The sequence below is a fragment of the Cherax quadricarinatus genome, chromosome 27 (assembly GCF_038502225.1).
Source record: "Cherax quadricarinatus isolate ZL_2023a chromosome 27, ASM3850222v1, whole genome shotgun sequence".
In the NCBI taxonomy this organism is placed as follows: Eukaryota; Metazoa; Arthropoda; class Malacostraca; order Decapoda; family Parastacidae; genus Cherax; species Cherax quadricarinatus.
In genome coordinates, this window is record NC_091318.1 from 17,886,092 (window position 1) to 17,909,628 (window position 23,537).

Here is a 23,537-nt window from a genome sequence, read left to right on the forward strand (position 1 = left end):
TTGTGATAGGTGATCCGTTTATCATTATGTTAAGAGGGACATCTGTAGCTCTGTTACCAAACTGAATGAAGTAGGTTTTGTCAATGTTTAGTGTAAGTTTGTTAGTCCTCATCCAGGTAGATATTTTCTGTAATTCGGTATTTACAGTATTGGCTAGCGTGACTGGGCTCGGGTGAGAGAAGACGTATGTAGTGTCATCTGCAAATAGTGTGGGTTTGAGTAATTGCGAAGCATTTGGAAGGTCATTTATGTATAGGAGAAAGAGAAGAGGGCCAAGGACACTTCCCTGTGGGACACCAACTGTAATTGGTTGCGCAGAAGAGTTTGCCCCATTTGCGTACACATATTGGCTTCTGTTGCTGAGGTATGACTTGAGGTAGTTGAGGGAGTGCCCTCTTATACCATAGTGTGACAATTTTACGTGGAGCAAGTCATGGTCAACTGTATCAAAAGCTTTACGTAAGTCAATGAAGATCCCCAGTGGGACTTCTTTTTTCTCTATTGCAGTGTATATATGTTCTAGCATGTGTATAATAGCATCATTAGTATTTTTATTAGGCCTGAATCCAAATTGGCAGGGGTTGAGTATGTTTTGGGAGATAAGGTAGGAGTAGATTCGTTTATGAATTAATTTTTCGAAGATTTTTGAGAGAGGGTGTAAGTTGGATATTGGCCTATAGTTATTCAACTCTGTTTGGTCTCCTCCTTTGTGGATCGGGGTGACCCTTGCTATTTTGAGTACTGTAGGGAAGGTGGAGGATTCTATGGATTTGTTAAAGAGTGTTGCAATGATTGGTGATAGCACTTGTGACAGTTTTTTGTATATAAAGGGTGGTAAGGTATTTAAATCTCCTGCCTTGTTTTTTAGTGCGTTGATAATAAGGGAGACTTCGTATGGGTTAGTCGGAGCTAGGAACAGTGTGTTCGGGTAGTTGCCGGTGAGGTAGTCATTTGGTGGGGTATCTGAGCTTGGGATTTTATTGGCAAGGTTTTGTCCTATAGTGGAGAAGAAATCATTGAGTCTGTTTGCTGTTTCTGTTGGTGGGAGTTGGGGTTCATCTGATTTTGCTAATTTTATTTCGCTGTTTCGTGATATCTTTTTTTGTTCCCAGAATTTCTGATAGGGTTTTCCAGGTCTTTTTTATATCACCTCGTAAGTTGGATAATCTGTTCTCATAATACAATTTTTTTGCCCTTCTTATCAGGCTGGTTAGGATTGACGAGTAACGTTTTGTTTGGTCTCTGGTTATGTGACCCATTCTGTACTGTTTTTCATATTGGTGTTTTGTATTTATGGATTTGAGAATGCTGGGTGTTAGCCAGGGACTGTTCAGTCTCTTAGCTGTCATCTGTTTAGTCTTTTTAGGGCAGTGCTTGTTATAGAGGTATTGGGTCTTTTTTAGAAAATTATTAATACATTCGTCAATATCTGTATAGATTTCTAGCTCAGTGTGCCAATCAATGTTTGCTACTGCTGTTGTAAAGTTATTAATGGCTGCCTTATTGTGAAGTCTGAAGGTGACTTTAGTAGTGTCTTGGGGTAGTTTACCAAGAGTTGTTATGAGGAAAGTAGGGTACTGGTCTGTGGTATTATCTGTAATTATGCCTGATTTTAAAGGGGATATGGTGTTGGTCCAGATGTGGTCAAGTAGGGAAACACTAGTCTCTGTAACTCTTGTAGGTTTTGTTACTGTTGGTAGTAACATACAGTTACTCATTGTGTTTGTGAATTCAGTAACGTGTGGGTCCTGGTCTTGCAGGATAATATCATAAAATATCACTTTCCCGTAGCTCGGTTGCTAGCGCACTCAGCTCACACACTGAGGTCCGGGGTTCAATTTCCCAATAAGGCAGGAAACATTTGGACGTGGTTCTTCAAGGCACCTACCATCCATGTTAACCCATCAGTAAAATGGGTACCTGGGTGTTGAGCGACTGGTGTGGGTCTCGTGCTGGGACAAAAATTTACCTAATTTGCCCGAAATGCTTATCATAACAAGCGGCTTTCTATACGGTAGTATGCCACTGATGTACTTGTAGAAATATATTATTATGTACATGTAGAAATATACTACTACTATTATTATTATAGCAATATATCTACCATATCTGCTAGGAAAATGATTCAGGTTCAGATTCAGATTCATTTATTTCTTTGCAAGTAGTACATTGAGATTATATTTTAACAATAATGGGTTGCAGTGCAAAGAGAGCCTCTATTATGCCTTGACATTATGGGCTAACTTAATTCAATGGTTTACTGACTACTTATCACATAAAAAATTATCATAGTTGTACAGTAGTTCTATTAATAATAAGTGAATCTAATTTACACAAACAAAAGGATGCATTCATGATAGGATGGATAATGAGAAGCTTCAAAAATAGGGATGCCAAGCCCATGATAATTCTCTTCAAATAGTTTGTTATCTCTAGGCTGGAATATTGCTGTGCACTAACGGCCCCTTCCAAAGCAGGCGAAATTGCAGACCTTGAAAATATACAGAGAACTTTTACGGCACGTATCATACGAAAAAGCACCTAAATTTCTGAGAACGGTTGAAGTCCCTTGACTTGCACTCCCTGGAATGCAAGCGAGAAAGATACATGATAATATGCACCTGGAAAATCCAAGATGAACTAGTACCAAATCTGAACACGAAAGTCACTCCCTACGAAAGTTAAAGACTTGGCAACATCTCTCCAATAAAAAGCAGGGGCGTCGTGAGAACACTAAGAAACAACATAGTAAGTGTCAGGGGCCAAAGATTGTTCACCTGCCTCCCAGCATAAATAGAGATTACCAGTGCCCTGTGGCCTGGAGGCTAAAAGCTCTCGTTTCACAAGGCGAGGGTTCAGGTTCCATTCCCGGCAAAGAGGTGAAAACATTGGGAGTTTTTCCTTACACCGGTTGTCCATGTTCACCCATCAGTAAAATGGGCCCCAAAGGGTTAACAGGAATACATATGGATTTATATCTACATATCTATAGTTCACTTATCTGTTACAAGCAAATTTAGGAAATTTGCTTAGTATATCTGGTATCTTATTTTCATTAATAAGATATCTTGACATGTCACATAGGTTATTATACTGTCTGTCTCTGTATTCTTCAATAAGTGAACAATTAAGCACATAGCGTTCAAGACAGTGACCATATGCCTCATCACATAATTTACATTTAGTTTGATCGTCATCTGTGTGTCTCCCAAACTGCCAGAAGTACTTGTAACCAAGCCTAAGCCTGGCCACTACAACATCAGTCAGTCTGTTCACATTGCAAGTTGCTCCATAAACATACTTATCTACGTTCATGTTATCATAGTGGGTTATAGATCTACTCAGGCTTCTAACTGCATTCCTATAACAATAATTTTCATTATTTACTTCTCTCCTAATATTATTCCTAATGCTAGACACAGTTATACCAAAGTTATATTCTACATTCTCCTTCTGGGTACTCTTCTTGGCTAACATATCAACTTTATCATGAAGGAGTAATCCAATGTGTGATGGGATCCATAGCAATTGTACATTAATTCCTTTGTCCCTAATTTTTGAGTATTTATACCTGGCTTCTCCAATGAGCATGTTGTTGGAGTCATTATATGAGTCAAGAGCCTTCAATGATGACATAGAATCAGTAATGATGATAGAGTCAAGCTCAGTGTCATAGGTTAGCTTTAGCGCCATTAGGATTGCAAACAATTCAGTTTGCAGTGTAGACGCCCAGTTGTTAATTCTTATGCCTAACTCAACAAATTTATTATCGTTCTTAACTAGGGAGGTGGCAACAAGAGCAGATGCAGCCCTGCCAGAAGACTCCTGTTTAGATCCATCAGTGTATATAACTTGTGATAACTTATTACTACCAGCTAGGTGAGAAATTTCTTCTTGAGCAGTTGCTTTAACAAGAGATTTAAGGAAGGGATTACTAGCAATGAGCTTCTTGGGAGGGACTTGTAGGTATGTGATATTAAATGAACACATCTTCCATGGAGGGGTGAAATGCTCTTGTTGCCTACAGTGATACAGTTCATGCAGGTTATAAAACTTAATGCAATTGCACGTTTTCACAATACATTTAGATCTGTGTGTATTTACCTCTAGACACTTGGTAAGATTCACTGTGACAGTGTCTGGTTCCTTTCTCAACATTCTAATACCGAGTACAGTGTTAATCTCAACAATCCTATCACTGATACTAGAAATACCAAGCTCCTTCCTCATGTTAAGAACTTTTGTAGATCTGGGACAGCCAAGAATAATTCTGAGAGCTTCATTTTGCATTAACTCCAAGGGTCGGAGAGAACTTTCTCTAGCTAATATCAACATGGGAGCAGCATAATCAATTAAGGACCTAACATAGGCTATGTACATCATTCTCACGATTCTCACATTAGCACCATAGTTGGTGTTGTAGCCAGCAACAGCTTTAAGAGCATTTAGCCTAGCTTTGCATTTCTTGTTTAGTTGTGGTATAGTGGATTTGTTAAAGGGTACATCTACACCGAGATATCTGTAAGTTTTAACGTAGCTAATGATTTCACCCTGCAAATAGATGGGTGGGGGATGTCGTTTGCTTGTTAATATATTTGTTTTAGAGGAAGATATTATGAGGCCTAGTCGATTACAAATTGCTTGAACTTCATTAAGAATGGTATTCATCTTCTTATGCCCTGTTGTATGGATCATGATATCATCAGCATAGCTTATAGCTATATGTTTAGGTGAGGCAGGTAGAGCATTTAGGAGAGCATTAATCAGAATATTAAATAGCATGGGACTAAGAACTCCTCCCTGCGGTGTACCTAAAGACATTTCTTTAGAATCACTTCTGAAGCCTTGGTAAAGGACAGAGGATACTCTATTTGACAGGTATCCTATTATCCAGCAGAGTAAGCTACCACCAATATTCATTTTGGCTAGTTCATGTAGTATAACGGTTCTGTTCGCAATATCAAATGCAGATTTTAGATCAAGAAAAGTGGTAAAACTAGTAGAGGTGTGTGCAGTGAGAAAGGTGGAAATACAGTTCTGCACACTTTTACCTTTCATGAACCCATAGAGGTAGGGGGAAAGTTGGTGTCTGATTCTGTAGTACAGTCTGTTAAGCATCATTCTTTCAAAAGTTTTACAAAGACAACTAGTTAAGGAGATCGGCCTAAATATATCAGGCTGTTGGGGCTTAGGGATAGGCACAATGAGACTATTGGTCCAGGAAGTAGGAAGAACGCCCTCAATGTAACTGAGATTATACAGTGCCAACAAAGGGTTATCAGGCACGTGCCTTAGAGTTCTGAGAATATCATAGGTTATACCATCCTCTCCAGGAGCAGTTGATCGACCTTTGGTTAATGCATTATCTAATTCATACTCTGTAAACCTGGAGTTTACCTGGAGAGAGTTCCGGGGGTCAACGCCCCCGCGGCCCGGTCTGAGACCAGGCCTCCTGGTGGATCAGAGCCTGATCAACCAGGCTGTTGCTGCTGGCTGCACGCAAACCAACATACGAGCCACAGCCCGGCTGATCCGGAACTGACTTTAGGTGCTTGTCCAGTGCCAGCTTGAAGACTGCCAGGGGTCTGTTGGTAATCCCCCTTATGTGTGCTGGGAGGCAGTTGAACAGTCTCGGGCCCCTGACACTTATTGTATGGTCTCTTAACGTGCTAGTGACACCCCTGCTTTTCATTGGGGGGATGGTGCATCGTCTGCCAAGTCTTTTGCTTTCGTAATGAGTGATTTTCGTGTGCAAGTTCGGTACTAGTCCCTCTAGGATTTTCCAGGTGTATATAATCATGTATCTCTCCCTCCTGCGTTCCAGGGAATACAGGTTTAGGAACCTCAAGCGCTCCCAATAATTGAGGTGTTTTATCTCCGTTATGCGCGCCGTGAAAGTTCTCTGTACATTTTCTAGGTCGGCAATTTCACCTGCCTTGAAAGGTGCTGTTAGTGTGCAGCAATATTCCAGCCTAGATAGAACAAGTGACCTGAAGAGTGTCATCATGGGCTTGGCCTCCCTAGTTTTGAAGGTTCTCATTATCCATCCTGTCATTTTTCTAGCAGATGCGATTGATACAATGTTATGGTCCTTGAAGGTGAGATCCTCCGACATGATCACTCCCAGGTCTTTGACGTTGGTGTTTCGCTCTATTTTGTGGCCAGAATTTGTTTTGTACTCTGATGAAGATTTAATTTCCTCATGTTTACCATATCTGAGTAATTGAAATTTCTCATCGTTGAACTTCATATTGTTTTCTGCAGCCCACTGAAAGATTTGGTTGATGTCTGCCTGGAGCTTTGCAGTGTCTGCAATGGAAGACACTGTCATGCAGATTCGGGTGTCATCTCAAAGGAAGACACGGTGCTGTGGCTGACATCCTTGTCTATGTCGGATATAAGGATGAGGAACAAGATGGGAGCGAGTACTGTGCCTTGTGGAACAGAGCTTTTCACCGTAGCTGCCTCGGACTTTACTCTGTTGACGACTACTCTCTGTGTTCTGTTAGTGAGGAAATTATAGATCCATCGACCGACTTTTCCTGTTATTCCTTTAGCACGCATTTTGTGCGCTATTACGCCATGGTCACACTTGTCGAAGGGTTTTGCAAAGTCTGTATATATTACATCTGCATTCTTTTTGTCTTCTAGTGCATTTAGGACCTTGTCGTAGTGGTCCAATAGTTGAGACAGACAGGAGCGACCTGTTCTAAACCCATGTTGCCCTGGGTTGTGTAACTGATGGGTTTCTAGATGCGTGGTGATCTTGCTTCTTAGGACCCTTTCAAAGATTTTTATGATATGGGATGTTAGTGCTATTGGTCTGTAGTTCTTTGCTGTTGGTTTACTGCCCCCTTTGTGGAGTGGGGCTATGTCTGTTGTTTTTAGTAACTGTGGGACGACCCCCGTGTCCATGCTCCCTCTCCATAGGATGGTAAAAGCTCGTGATAGGGGCTTCTTGCAGTTCTTGATGAACACAGAGTTCCACGAGTCTGGCCCTGGGGCAGAGTGCATGGGCATGTCATTTATCGCCTGTTCGAAGTCATTTGGCGTCAGGATAACATCGGATAGGCTTGTGTTAATCAAATTTTGTGGCTCTCTCATAAAAAATTCATTTTGATCTTCGACTCTCAGTCTGGTTAGCGGCTTGCTAAAAACTGAGTCATATTGGGACTTGAGTAGCTCACTCATTTCCTTGCTGTCATCTGTGTAGGACCCATCTTGTTTAAGTAGGGGCCCAATACTGGACGTTGTTCTCGATTTTGATTTGGCATAGGAGAAGAAATACTTTGGGTTTCTTTCGATTTCATTTATGGCTTTTAGTTCTTCCCGCGATTCCTGACTCCTAAAGGATTCTTTTAGCTTAAGTTCGATGCTTGCTATTTCTCTGACCAGTGTCTCCCTACGCATTTCAGATATATTGACCTCTTTTAGCCGCTCTGTTATTCTTTTCCGTCGCCTGTAAAGGGAGCGCCTGTCTCTTTCTGTTTTACATCTACTCCTCCTTTTTCTTAGAGGAATAAGCCTTGTGCATACATCGAGTGCCACCGAGTTAATCTGTTCTAGGCATAAGTTTGGGTCTGTGTTGCTTAGTATATCTTCCCAGCTTATATCGGTTAGGACTTGGTTTACTTGGTCCCACTTTATGTTTTTGTTATTGAAGTTGAATTTGGTGAATGCTCCCTCGTGACTAATCTCATTATGTCGGTCTGGGGCTCCGCGCATACATGACTGAACCTCAATTATGTTGTGATCTGAGTATATTGTTTTTGATATGGTGATATTTCTTATCAGATCATCATTGTTAGTGAAGATGAGGTCTAGTGTATTCTCCAGTCTAGTAGGCTCTATTATTTGCTGGTTTAAATTGAATTTTGTGCAGAGATTTAAAAGCTCGCGTGAGTGTGAGTTTTCATCAGAGCTGCCTCCTGGTGTTAATTACTGCAACAATATTATTTGCTATATTCCTCCATTTTAGGTGCCTTAAGTTGAAATCCCCCAGGAGCAAGATGTTGGGTGCAGGAGCTGGAAGGTTTTCCAGACAGTGGTCAATTTTTAACAGCTGTTCCTGGAATTGCTGGGATGTTGCATCCGGAGGCTTGTAGACTATCACAATGACTAGGTTTTGGTTCTCGACCTTTACTGCTAAAACTTCCACTACATCATTTGAGGCATTTAGCAGTTCTGTGCAAACAAGTGACTCTGCAATGTACAGGCCAACCCCCCCCCCCTTTTGCCTGTTCACTCTGTCACATCTGTATAGGTTGTAACCTGGGATCCATATTTCGTTGTCCAAGTGATCCTTTATGTGGGTCTCAGTGAAAGCCGCGAACATTGCCTTTGCCTCTGCAAGCAGTCCACGGATGAAAGGTATTTTGTTGTTTGATGCTGGCTTTAGACCCTGTATATTTGCAAAGAAGAATGTTATCGGACTGGTGGTATTGTTGGTACTGGGGGGGGGGGGATTTTTTTCCCGGCATTAGTATCTGTATCTGTTGGTTTGGAGTGGAGGCCATCGACTGTGGGTCCACTCCAGGAATGACTGGATTTGGTGTACGATTTCTGCCATTTCCTGCCAGTTTTTTTTTCTTCCTGGCACTAAAAAACCTCTCCCTCTTGAGTGGCTGTGGCTACCCAGGTTTTCCCATGGCCTGGATGTTTTGTATCTTTTTGTCCCCTTTAGATGGTATGCCTGGCAATTTAAGTTATAGCACAGTCTTTCCTGTACTGAAGAGGTACACAGTTCAGGGTGAAAAAGCTTACAGGAAGGGAGTTTGCATTTTCCTGTTGTCATATGGGCATGGCATTTCCTAGGGTGGTCATAGTTGCACGTCCCATCTGTTTTCCCAGATTTCCCATGCCAGCAGATACCGAGTGCATAGTATGTGCACAGGCTTGGTTTCCGTTTGCCTTGGGTTTCTGTGACTGTATTCCCTGTTGGTGCATGTTTCCCTGTCTTACTTCTATCCTCCCTAGCACCAACAATGGAGCTCCCACCACTCTCATCAATCACTCTCATCAATATTTTGGCTCATAAAATTAATCAGTTTCAACATTTCTTCAGAAGTACTCTCTAAATTTTTTCTAATATGAGATGGAAGGTTTTCATGCCTGGATGTTTTGGACCAGTCATTTATGAGGTCATTTGCTTTTTCAAAAGGAAAGGGATGAGCAACATTGCCAGTCTTTTTCCTGGTTATTTTATTTATACCTTTCCAAGCCAAACTCAAAGGGGTGGACCTATTTAATCCACTAACAAACTGTTCCCATTCCTGTTGCATAAGTTCTTCCTTTCTATTCCTTGCATTTGTTAGTGCAGCTTGGAACGTTCTGAGCAGGTCTGGGGTTCTACATTCACGGTATGCTTTACCAATCCTCCTAGCTGCATGTGTTAGATTGCGCAGCTGTGGATCATTATAGTATTTACATTAGTTTTTATTGTTATTTATAGTGGAGGGTCTTTGTTTCCTATTCCTGCCCACTTGATCTGTGAGAACACTCTCAATAGCGGTAATTAAATCATCATTAAATTTTTGTGTGCCAATGGGCTCGTAATTCTTATACCATTGATCCAAGTGGTTAATAAAATTGTCTCTGTGTTCTGGTTTGAGAATAAGTTTCCTCCTTCTGTATTTAGCTCCTTGATTGCTGGAGATGTGATCAAGATTGACAGTTGTTAGTCTTGGGAAGTGATCAGATAGAAGATCATCAACTATGACAGAGTCATGCATCGTATACGATGTATTAAATCCAAGACACAGATCTAGTATGCCACCATATATGTGAGTAGGCTCAGTAGTGCCCACAATTCGAACATTATCATGCTCATTTAGCAATGTCACTAGTTTAGTTCCATTGGTGTTTGTTATAGACCCACCAATATTCTTATGTCTGGCATTAAAATCTCCAAGAATGATGGCAGGTTCACTATTATAACTGTGTCTAGCATTGGGAATAATATTAGGAGAGAAGTAAATAATGAAGATGATTGTTATAGGAATGCAGTTAGAAGCCTGAGTAGATCTATAACCCACTATGATAACATGAACGTAGATAAGTATGTTTATGGAGCAACTTGCAATGTGAACAGACTGACTGATGTTGTAGTGGCCAGGCTTAGGCTTGGTTACAAGTACTTCTGGCAGTTTGGGAGACACACAGATGATGATCAAACTAAATGTAAATTATGTGATCAGGCATATGGTCACTCTCTTGAACACTATGTGCTTAATTGTCCACTTATTGAGGAATACAGAGACAGACAGTATAATAACCTATGTGACATGTCAAGATATCTTATTAATGAAAATAAGATACCAGATATACTAAGCAAATTTCCTAAATTTGCTTGTAACAGATAAGTGAACTATAGATATGTAGATATAAATCCATATGTATTCCTGTTAACCCTTTGGGGCCTAGTTCCTAGGCCTTTTGTGTATCCATATGCTCTCGCGCTACCGTCCACAGGATGGATATGGGGTGCACAATAAACTAGCCACTTCGGTGGCAAAATCTAAAAAATCTAATCACTATTGATGCGATCTGGTAAAGCATCAGGTCGAAGCTGGTTCGCTGGGGCATAGAGATTAAAAATGTTTATGGAAAAATCGCCTGCATATACTTTGACACCATGATACTGCATGTTAACTCGACTCTGCAAGGAAAGGAGTGAATGTGGCAAGTTCTTTCTGACATACATCACACAACAGTTGGTTGACCTTAGGTTATAAGCTGCATATCCAGGCAAGTTTGGTGGAGGTGCTCCATCTTTCAATCTACATTCCTGCAAACAGATGACATCAATATTCTTGGTTGCACTAATATGATGTAAGTCAGGCAACCGCTTCCTGATGGAAGCAATGTTCCATGAAAAGATTTGTAATGTATCCATTGTAGTGAGTTATTACACTCTCTTGCTCATAAGGTGGTAAAACTATTATGCTTTGACTACAGTGTGCAGACACTTAAGAGTAAATAGCATAGTTTGTACGTATTTATCTTCAGGACCTTTATTTTTAAGCATTTTTCGGCATCTTGACAGCCAGTTAAAAGGCAAGTTTTGAAGGCAAGAGTCATGGGCTTCTTTCTCACAAATTGCTGGAAACTGAACGGAGATTGCTGCACTTTTGACATTATCACCATGCTCAAGAGCATCATCCTGATTACATATATTTATTAAACTTGTCAGGATCTGTTCAAGATGCTCAATTTTTTTCTGGAAATTTGTTATAATATGAGGAAGGTCAGGCGAATCCAATGCCTCTCCGGAGGATGGCACTTCTGGGTTAGTGCTTTCTTTAACACCTATCACCTTAACAGGTACCATGGTTACATTAGTGTTCTCTGTTTCATCATTCATTGCAGGTAGGTCCTGTGCATCTGACTCATCTCCAATTTCCAGGGGGGTTACCTGTGTGGTGTCCGACTGACTGTTGTAGTTGTGTGTATTGGGAGAAATGACAAACACATCCCGTGTCTTCCTTTGCAGATGACACCCGAATCTGCATGACAGTGTCTTCCATTGCAGACACTGCAAGGCTCCAGGCGGACATCAACCAAATTTTTCAGTGGGCTGCAGAAAACAGTATGAAGTTCAACGATGAGAAATTTCAATTACTCAGATATGGTAAACACGAGGAAATTAAATCTTCATCAGAGTACAAAACAAATTCTGGCCACAAAATAGAGCGAAACACCAACGTCAAAGACCTGGGAGTGATCATGTCGGAGGATCTCACCTTCAAGGACCATAACATTGTATCGATCGCATCTGCTAGAAAAATTACAGGATGGATAATGAGAACCTTCAAAACGAGGGATGCCAAGCCCATGATGACGCTCTTCAGGTCACTTGTTCTATCTAGGCTGGAATATTGCTGCACACTAACAGCACCTTTCAAGGCAGGTGAAATTGCTGACCTAGAAAATGTACAGAGAACCTTCACGGCGGGCATAACGGAGATAAAACACCTCAATTACTGGGAGCGCTTGAGGTTCCTGAACCTGTATTCCCTGGAACGCAGGCGGGAGAGATACATGATTATATACACCTGGAAAATCCTAGAGGGACTAGTACCGAACTTGCACACGAAAATCGCTCACTACGAAAGCAAAAGACTTGGCAGACGATGCAACATCCCCCCAATGAAAAGCAGGGGTGTCACTAGCACGTTAAGAGACCATACAATAAGTGTCAGGGGCCCGAGACTGTTCAACTGCCTCCCAGCATACATAAGGGGGATTACCAACAGACCCCTGGCAGTCTTCAAGCTGGCACTGGACAAGCACCTAAAGTCGGTTCCAGATCAGCCGGGCTGTGGCTCGTACGTTGGTTTTCGTGCAGCCAGCAGTAACAGCCTGGTTGATCAGGCTCTGATCCACCAGGAGGCCTGGTCACAGACCGGGCCGCGGGGGCGTTGACCCCCGGAACTCTCTCCAGGTAAACTCCAGGCCCATATTCAGGTGTAGCCATAGGTATCTGTAGTGGCAGACCAGTAGTTCCACATGTGCTAGCAGGGATGGCTAGCTCCTCCACAGCTGGTGTGTGTGATGGCATTCTGGTATCACCAGAATCCTTTGCAGTGAGGTGGGGTTCTTGCACACTTTGCAGATGTTCAGTCTCAGATCTGGCTGTGGTAGACTGGATGGCCTCATCCTCAGTTACCATTGAAGGACTGTTATCAGGTTTACATCGAAGGTTGCTTGGGTTCTGACTGCAGTTCTTGTGGGAAACTGTAACCCCAACTTCTTTACAGTTAATACACTTAAATTTTTGGCTGTCAGGGCCTACTGTGCATTCTCTAGTGGAATGTTTCCCAGCACACTTACCACACCAAGAATGTAGTATTCCACAGTCTACTGCAACATGGCCATAGTGCTGGCATTTGTAACACCTACGTTTAGGGGGTAGGTACACTTCGATGTTTAGGAAACGTAAACCATGCACCCAAATATTCCGGGGGAGGGGCACAGGACCCACCCAACTGGCAATAATTTGGGATTTTCCTTTAAGTCTTTTAGGCTTGATGATATGCTCACTGAGAGTCAAATGGGATGGGTCCATGCAGAGAGGGTATCCAAAGATTATGATACTGACCCATTTTTTAAAGTGGTGAGTGTCTGATGGAGGTCGGAGCAGCTTAATACCCCCATAAGGTGTACTAAGTAGATCATTGATCAGTTCTGCATTCTGTTCCACAAACACAAAGTTGTGTGTGTTTTTCCTAAATTGGATCCTTGAGTTAGGATGCTTGTTTACAGCTTCCATTAGCCATGCACACTTAGCAGGCAGCAGGGTGTTGTCAGGGAAGTTCAGCTTAACACATTCTTCCTTTGAAGAAAGACTTCTTGCAGCCTCTGTGCACCAAGGACGTTTAGTGTCACATTGTGTACGAGTCAAGTGAGTCTGAGTACGTCGACGCTCTAGCCCTTTCTCACTTTTTCTCTTTTGTTTACTTTTAAAGGTCTGGAAGCTATCATCATTTCCATCACCTGCAGAAATAGGTTCCTCTATGACAGTTGCCATGTTTGCCAGTGATGATATCTGGTGTAAGACTCACAATGTTAGTAGAACAACATAGATAACAACTCAGAGCTACATTCGAATACTTCGTCCAGCTCCCTGGTGGTTGGCCACGTGCCCACAATGCTGCAGGCATTTCCTCTCTGGATCGCAACACTGAGTCTCTGAAAGAGGAAGCAGGCCGCCCTGTGGTCCTTGGTTTCCATGATGAGCTTTTCACCCAGTTCTCTGAGAAACTATAGAGCACATTTGCCCCGTGCTCCAAGTGTCTCCGACCCTATTGGGATGAAGTTATAGAAAGGGGAAAGGCCTTCATATTTGTGGGTCTTCTGGGTCTTCCTGTGGCTGGCAGCTCCACCCCCTTCAGCTACGGAGTATGGCAAGTATGTCTTCCATTGTGGCGGCACAGGTGTAGTCCCAAGTAATCTGCTTACCATCCTTCCAGGGTAGCATAGTGGCTCCATCAGGATGCTTTTGACTTCCATCAGACCTCTGCACTTGGGGTTCCCATTGAGCTGGGCAACAGACAGTGGCGAGGCTTCTCTTTATGATGTCGTTGACCTCCTCATGTCTGGCATACCTCCCTTCTGATGTGTGACACACGAGACCATGAAGTCCGAATTGATCAGCCGTTGCCCTGCCGCAAATACACCTATGTTCGGCGAGGATGGGGCTGGCTAAGTGAAAAGCAACACCAATCCGAATGGCCTATGGGTTGAGTCGAGTGCCCAGGGAGGAATTGGGAACAGCTAGAAGGAAATCTTCTGAGTGTGGTGCATTCACCGCTAGGAGACGAGCTTTGTCCTTTCCTGAAATGTTGGTGAGCAGTGTGTTGGCGATTTTTTCCATGATCGGTTTGTCCCAGTGGGACTGTTTGTGCTCTATGGGAAGAGCTGATCTACTGGAGGAATCTGCAAGGATGTCCCACCGCATGGCTGCTTCAGTGAACTTGGGGTCTTCAGCTCCTACCGCGTCTCTTAAGCGTTCAGGGACAATCTTCTTGACTAATCCACTGGAAATCAAACACGAAGACAGAAATGCAGGTAAAGCTACTCGCATTGTTTTGCACACCCCTATACCTCCCAGTCGCACTGGGAGGGTTGCCTGAACCCATTGCTGATCTTCTAGTGACAGATTCAGTGCCATCTTAAAGATTGATCTCAGGTGTGCGTCATATTCGTTGAGTGTTGGGTTGTCAAAAGAGGGTGCGCACCTCAGGAAGTAAATGAGTCTTGGCATAGTAAGACACCTTGTGAGGAGATACAGGGTATCATGGGCATCAAGATCGCTTATTTTCTCCACTATTCTCTTCAGGTCATTCAATTTGTCCTTAAGGACCGTGTTGATGGCCTGGTGACCCAGCGGTGCTCCCAAGAGGGTACTGTGGTACTGTTGGAAGGAGTGGTAGCAGAGACTTCCGGGAGGATTGTTCACAGCATTGATTATTTCCTAGTTCGCTGTGATAATTTCACACTTGGATGGATTGAGGATGGGCCCCAAGGCTTCTCCCTGTGTCTTCACCAGTTGTAGGTCCTCTAACAGGGACTCTTCAGTACCTGCCAGACTGCCATCATCCAGGTACCAGTTCTTGAGCTCGCTGAGTAGGCTGGAAGTTAGTTCTCTTACTGCCAAGCAGAAGAGAAGTGGAGCGAGTGGATCACCCTGCTGAACACCCTCTGATGAGAGAATTTCACATTCGCCAAACAAAAGAATTGAGGGTTTGATGTAGCCGGCTGAAATGAAAGGAAAAAGACTGGGGAACCGATCCCGAACGGCAGGGAAGACATCTCTCTTCACCATATTAAAAGCATATCTAAAATTATTATTATATAGGCCAAATAACCAGAGACTATTCTAAACGGTACTCGTCAGTCCTTACCAGCCTGAAAAGAAGGTCAAAAAAAATTGTATTATGAGAACAGATTACATAACAGAAAAGGTGATATGAAAAAGACCTGGAAAAAACTATCTGAAATTTTAGGAACTAAAAAGATTTCCAAAAAAAAAAAACACTCACATTAAGAAAATCAGATGAACCCCTACTCCCACCAACTGAAACAGCAAACAGACTCAATGTTTTCTTCTCCACCATAGGAAAGAATCTAGCGAGCAAAATCCCAACTTCATACACCCGTCCATCAGACTACCTCACGGGTACCTATCCGAACATACTATTTCTAGCTCCAACCAACCCAACAGAAGTCTCGCTCATCATCAACACCCTTAAAAACAAAGCAGGAGATATAAATAACTTACCACCTTTTATGTACAAAAAAAACTCTCAAGTACTGTCATCAATCATTGCAACACTCTTTAACAAATCCATCGAATCCTCCACCTTCCCATCAATTCTCAAAATAGCGAGGGTCACCCCGATCCACAAAGGAGGAGATCAAACAGACTTGAATAACTATAGACCAATATCTAACTTACCTCTGCTTTCTAAAATCTTCGAAAAATTAATTCATAGGCAGATCTATTCCTACCTCGTCTCTCAAGACATACTCAACCCCTCTCAGTTTGGATTCAGGACTAATAAAAGCACTAATGATGCTATTATACACATGCTAGAACTAATATACACCGCTCTCGAGAAAAAAGAAATCCAAAACCATACAACGGGCGGGATTGAACCCGCGGTCAGAGAGTCTCAAAACTCAAGACCCTCGCGTTAGCCACTGGACCAGCTAGCCACAATAAGATTCGTCCAACTAGGTATATTTCTACACCATAGGAAGGTTAGCATAGGCACCACTGCGACCACACATGCAAGTTTTTACAGACGAATCTCCAGCTAGCGTGGCCGTGACGAACTCTAGCTCAAGTCCCCTCAATGCCGTTGTGGAAAATAATTTCCCAATATTATGCTGTGTAAATAAACTTGATTAAAAGTGTATTTTTAAAAGAAGAGAATGGAGCCGACAGGGAGGCTCTGCGCATGCGCAAGAGACTCGCCATTTTTGTTTTTGAATTGAGTAACAGACATTAGTAATGGGAAGAATTTTTCTTGCTCTAGAGGTTAAATTTGGGCTGACACCTCTCAAATAGGAGCCGAAATTGTTGGATGTGCATTCCTGCATAATTTGAGTATCAGGCGACTGGACAAGACAGCTCCAGGAACCTCAGATAAGTCTGTTTATGTTTAATTCTGGCCAGTATTTTCATAAATTTAGACAGTGAGGTTTTCTGAGTATGATACACCTTAATCTCCAGTCTCTAGCCATGCTAAGCATTCTAGTGGTACACTCTGTAATCACTATTTTACTACATGTAAACCACACAATAACCAAATTTCTGTAAACTCAGCATTGTAATCCTTATAGAGAATAAACTTTGAATTTGAATTTGAAAAATTGGTGAGTGTTATGATTAAGATATATTCTCCTTCTGTTATATAAATGTGTATATATATAATCATTTATTAATTTTAATATAGTCCACAAATTTATATATTTACCAGCATTCCTGGTGATGTATTTTTCATGTGTAATTAATAGGTCCAGAGCAACTTGTGGTTATGACAGTGGTAGGTATCGAAGGGGGACATTTTTTGCGACCTAGGTGTCCCAAATTCCTACTTGTCTAACTGATAAATAATAATTATCTTTGTTCATTTACTGTTATGTATATAATGATACATTCAGATAAATGTAATTTTCCACAGCCGTCAACATGACTCTCTGACCGCGGGTTCAGTCCCTCCCGTGGTATGGTTTGTTTGCAATCGTGTCATTACGATTTCGTGAGTCAAGAAAAAGAAATCCCCCTGGGTATCTTCATTGATTTACGTAAAGCTTTTGATACAGTCGCCCATGATTTGCTGCACATTACTTTGGAACAATTGTCCATTGTAGACAGGAATATAATTGAGTCATGTTTCATGAAAAGCATTTTTGAAAATATGAATATATCCTTTGGTTTATATAAATTAGATTCATTTATAATAAATAGAACTATTGTGCAACTATGCTAAATTTCTCTAGTGTTAAGTAGTCGGTAAGCCATTAAATTAAGTCGGCCCATAATGCCTAGGCATAATAGAGGCGCTCTTTGCACTGCAACCCATTATTGTAAATACATAATCTCAATGTACTACTTGCAAATAAATAAATAAATTTGAACTTGAATTCGAATATGGTATAAGAGGGCACTCCCTCAAATACCTAAAGTCATACCTTAGTAACAGAAGCCAATATATGTACACAAATGAAGCTAATTCTTCCACACAACCAATTAAAGTTGGGGTCCGACAAGGAAGTGTTCTTGGCCCTCTCTTCTTTTTCATTTACATCAGTGGCCTACCGAATGCATCACAGCTGCTCAAACCCATATTATTTGCAGATGACATTACATACGTCTTCTCCCACCCAAACCCAGTCATACTGACCAGCACTGTTAATGCTGAATTGCAGAAAATATCTGCCTGGATGATGACTAACAAGTTTACACTCAATACTGACAAAACCTATTTCATTCAGTTTGGAAATAGAGCCACAAATGTTCTAGCTAACATAACGCTAAACGGATCACCCATCACAAGACGCACAGAGGGAAAATTCCTAGGAATCCACCTTGACAGTAGCCTTAAATTCCAGACCCATATACAACAAATTTCCAAGAAAATCTCTAAGACAGTTGGCATACTATCAAAGATACGGTACTATGTCCCACAATCAGCTCTCCTTGCACTGTGTCACTCACTCATCTACCCTTATCTCACCTATGGAATTTGTGCATGGATCAACAACATTAAATCACCTAAGACCACTAATAACCAGCAAAAGGCTGCAGTCAGTATGATAACAAATTTTCACTCCAGAAATTATACTCCACCAATATTCAAGTCTAAAACTACTCACCATAAAGAACATTCATAATTATTCTTGCACCTACTACATACATACAACATTACACTCAAACATAAACCCTTCAATCAAACTTCTCCTCACAAACCTTAATAGGACGCACGACCATAACACAAGACACATCACTTTTTGATGTACCCCGTGTCCACACCACACTATGTAAGAACTCTATGCACATAAAGGGCCCCAAAATTTGGAACTCATTTCCAGTAAATACTAAAGTAACCTGGTCTGAATATCAATTTAAGTCTCTTCTCAAAAACCATCTTCTCAAACTAAACTTAATATTAAATACTCAATACTTAAATTAAGATCTCCTAACTACCTAAATCTTAACACATCAAAATTTAAATACCCAAAGTTCATAAGATAAGATAAGATAAGATTTCGTTCGGATTTTTAACCCCGGAGGGTTAGCCACCCAGGATAACCCAAGAAAGTCAGTGCGTCATCGAGGACTGTCTAACTTATTTCCATTGGGGTCCTTAACTTATTGTAGTATAAATACCTGCACAAAACTATACTGCCGTACACAATATTGTAGCATTCTCGTACTGTAAACTACTTTCACCAACGCTCAATATTATACTGTATTCCAGTAATATATCTTAAATATTTACTATTGATATACACAACCAACAAAATACTTTCAAATTGTCCCAATGTAATATCCCTAGATTGTAACTTGGGTCAACTTACTGTCTGCTTTAAATAAAATCAGATGGGTAACTTAAACAAACTATGATCAATTTCTCTAGTATTTAGTAGTCTGTAAGCCATTAATTTAGTCTGTCCATTATGCCATGGCATGATAGTGGCTGTTTTTGCAATGCAAATCATTATTGTAATTACAGAATGTCAATGTAAACTTGCAAGGAAATAAAAATTTGGAATTTGTGCATGGGGCTCAACAACAAGTAACCATCTCAGACCACTAATTACCCAACAAAAAGCTGCAGTTAGAAGGATTACAAATTCTCACTACAGGCAGCACACTCCACCAATATTCAATACACTCAACCTACTCACCATACAAAACATCCATACTTATTACTGCACCTATTACATACATAGAACACTTAACTCTGATATTAACCCTCCCCTCAAACATCTTGCCAACCTCAACAGAACACATGACCATAACACAAGGCACAGATCACTCTTTGATGTTCCTCGTGTCCATCTCACGCTATGCAAAAACTCAATGCACATAAAAGGCCCTAAAATCTGGAATTCATTACCTGTTAATATAAAAGAAACACTACCTGTTTATAAATTCAAGTCTCTTCTCAAAGATCACTTACTCACCCAAAACCAAATAAATACTGAATAACTGAACCTTATAAATTGTATATCTTAAATGTTTCTCACAATTATATCACATAAATGTTAAACCTAAAACCCAATCTAACTTTATTATTTTTTAAATACACTACCTAACAGAATACTCCATTCGACTGAATGTACAACAATGCATGCAACCATATGACCTGTCTTTGTAATACTCATTTGTGCTTTATAGTTATCTGTTTACATTAATGTTTTATCACTGATTTCATCATTGCTTAGTTAATCTTAAGTTAATTTTAAGCCAGCCCGTAATGCTATGCATAGTATAAGTGGCTTTGGCATGCTGCTCTTATCTGTATTTTTTTGTACCTCTGTATGTGTGCTCAAATTGTAAATAAATAAATAATAAATCGGGAAGTCGGGCTCAATACGGCGTAAGCCGTCAGTGGCTCTTATAAACCCAACAAACAAACTAGACATTATTTTCCTAGCTACTATTTTTACGTGAATAAATTTATATTTTGCAGGACTGAAATGTATGGTAACTACTAGCATGACGAGTGATATAACGCATCTTTAATAGTCACCAGGGAGGAGAGAAAGCATATTTAATGTGAAGAAGACTATGGCGTCTAAGGCTGTTAATGACAAACCAAAGATAGCATTCAAGAAAGTGAAAAATAAGAATTTTAGAAAGAAGAAAGATGAAGATGATGATTCGAGTAATGAGGAAGATTCTCTTTTGTAAGTCATCTGTTACTTAGAAGGTAGTGGCGAGAAACCAGGCTAGTAGTAACCTGGGTGTTAGTCTACTGGTGTGGGTCACATCCTGGGACAAAACTGATAAAATTTGCCCGAAATGTTCAGCATAACAAGGGTCTTTCTATATAATAGTATGTCATTGATGTCAGCTAGGACTGTATACCTTGTACATGTACTGGCAGAAATAAAAAATATTTTTTAAGTTTAAACTTAAGAACTTATATATGTCATATTTACAGAAACCTACGAGTTAAACTGTTATGCCATGCATTTTGAGGAAGAACTTTAAAAGGATTCCACTGTTAATAAGACACACTACTTGATTTATTTTTAGGTGGTGTATTATCATGAACTCTCTCCAGGTAAACTCCAGGTTAATCCTCTAGTTACTAATGGAATAAAGCCTTCTTCTTCTAAGAGTGTTTAAGTGGAATTAATACTGCTAAGAATATATTAGAAGAGTGAGTCTCTTTGGGTTTCAAAAATACAAACAAACTTACATATTGCACAAAGAATTCACTTTGTTATATCTTTCAGTCTCTCATATAATCATTATAGGCATTCAGTGGCAACAGAGTACAGTGTCAACTAATAAACCATTACAGTTTCTTTTCTTTCTAATAAGGGCAATATATAGTGTATCTCATGCATGTTTACCTGGAGTTTACCTGGAGAGAGTTCCGGGGGTCAATGCCCCCGCGGCCTGGGGTGTGACCAGGCCTCATGGTGGATCAGGGTCTGATCAACTAGGCTGTTACTGCTGGCTGCACGCAATCCAACGTACAAGCCACAGCCCGGCTGGTCAGGTGCTTGTCCAGTGCCTGCTTGAAGACAGCCAGGGGTCTATTGGTAATCCCCCTTATGTATGCTGGGAGGCAGTTGAACAGTCTTGGGCCCCTGACACTTATTGCGTTGTCTCTTAACGTGCTAGTGACATTCCTGCTTTTCATTGGGGGGGGATGTTGCATTATCTACCGAGTCTTTTGCTTTCGTAGAGAGTGATTTTCGTGTGCAAGTTTGGTACTAGTCCCTCTAGGATTTTCCAGGTGTATATAATCATGTATCTCTCCTGCCTGCATTCCAGGGAGTACAGGTTCAGGAACTTCAAGTGCTCCCAGTAATTGAGGTGTTTTATCTCCGTTATGCATGCCATGAAGGTTCTCTGTACATGGCACGCATAACGGAGATAAAACACCTCATGTTATAAGTATGTGCATCATAATTTTACATTCTATCAGTATTACTCCTCATTTAAGTCTGCTCAATTATTTTTTGGCATAACTTCAGGTTTTTCATGTAAGAAATCTTTGTGACACAAATATATTTTCTTATATTTCATTTCATTTCTGTATTTACTATTACAGATGTTATACTGTACCAGTGCTATATAAAATGTTACAATGTCATATACGTACTGTAAACCATAGCATTCTAATAATGTAGCTGATTAAATATTGTCTAATACAGTGGAACCTCAAATATCGAACTTTCTTCGGTCCAGAAGGCTGTTCGAGTGCCACTACCGAACGAATTTATTCCCATCAGGAATAATGTAAATTAGATTAGACCATTTAAGACCCTCAAAAATATACTTATAAAAGCACTTACAAAAATACACTTACATAATTGGTTGAGTTGGGAGCAGTTCGATTTTTGAGGTTCCACTGTAGTTGTAAGTTAATTTTACGACTGCCTGAAATGCTCTGCGTAACTAGCCACTTTCCATTGAGTATATACGATATGTCAAAAGTATACAGCTGTATACTGTATGGATATAAAGATTTTTTAAATCATTCATTTTCATTTTTGCTGGGAGAGGGGTTAGAGCAGAGTGAACACTAACCAAAAACAGCCAAGAGCAGCATCAAGTCTGCCCCTACCCTTACAGAGAACCTTATTGTGCTTGAACAGCAGATATGTAAAAGATAGTAGAACAGAATGTCCAGACTGAGTGGTGTGCCTGGACAAGGGTGCAGCTATTCGCTGCATTCACTGCCATGTAGATAAGTTAGCTGGGTTGGAATAGTACATGCTGCCAGAGCCTTTTCATGTACTTAGCTCAATGAGGACAATTAGTGTACTCTCCTTGGATTGAATCAAGATGCCCTCCATCTAGCAACTTTACCAGCATCTTAACCCTTTGAGGGTCGACAGGCCCTCTCCGAAACTCGTTCTCAGGGTCGGCCAAATTTAAAAAAAAAAAAAAAATTATTTTCTCTTATGAAAAGATAGAGAATCTTTTCCCGATCATAAAGACACCAAAAGTTTGAAATTTGATAGAAAACTTACGGAATTATGCTCTCGCAAAGTTAGCGGTCTCGGCGATGTTTACGCATCGGCGATTTTGCCCACTTTGAGCCCCATTTTCGGCCAATTTCACTGTACTAGTCGACAAAAAACATGAATATTTCGCTAGAACTCCATTTTTCCTATCGAATGGGTGCAAGAAACCACTCATTTATGAAATTCAACTATCCAGTACAGTTTACCTGGAGACCTGGAGAGAGTTTCGGGGGTCAACGCCCCCGCGGCCCGGTCTGTGACCAGGCCTCCTGGTGGATCAGCGCCTGATCAACCAGGCTGTTGCTGCTGGCTGCACGCAAACCAACGTACGAGCCACAGCCCGGCTGATCAGGAACTGACTTAAGGTGCTTGTCCAGTGCCAGCTTGAAGACTGCCAGGGGTCTGTTGGTAATCCCCCTTATGTGTGCTGGGAGGCAGTTGAACAGTCTCGGGCCCCTGACACTTATTGTATGGTCTCTTAACGTGCTAGTGACACCCCTGCTTTTCATTGGGGGGATGGTGCATCGTCTGCCAAGTCTTTTGCTTTCGTAGTGAGTGATTTTCGTGTGCAAGTTCGGTACTAGTCCCTCTAGGATTTTCCAGGTGTATATAATCATGTATCTCTCCCTCCTGCGTTCCAGGGAATACAGGTTTAGAAACCTCAAGCGCTCCCAGTAATTGAGGTGTTTTATCTCCGTTATGCGCGCCGTGAAAGTTCTCTGTACATTTTCTAGGTCGGCAATTTCACCTGCCTTTGCCAATTTCACACAAATTTCAAAAGATGCCAATTTCCGAATAGGGTCCAGAATAAA

At 41.1% G+C, this 23,537-nt stretch overlaps 1 protein-coding gene across 2 annotated transcripts in view; it reads left to right on the forward strand.

Annotated features, from left to right (window-relative positions):
* The first annotated feature begins 20,106 nt into the window (after window positions 1-20,106).
* LOC128691206 (splicing factor C9orf78 homolog) overlaps window positions 20,107-23,537 on the forward strand; it is a 76,160-nt gene continuing 72,729 nt past the window's right edge. The window contains exon 1 of one of the 2 annotated variants that reach the window (XM_053780067.2): window positions 20,107-20,424. In XM_053780067.2, coding sequence (XP_053636042.1) covers window positions 20,306-20,424 — 119 coding nt within the window. In that variant the 5' untranslated portion in view covers window positions 20,107-20,305. The remainder of the gene's footprint in view (window positions 20,425-23,537) is intronic. The other variant, XM_053780066.2, reaches the window with a different exon arrangement.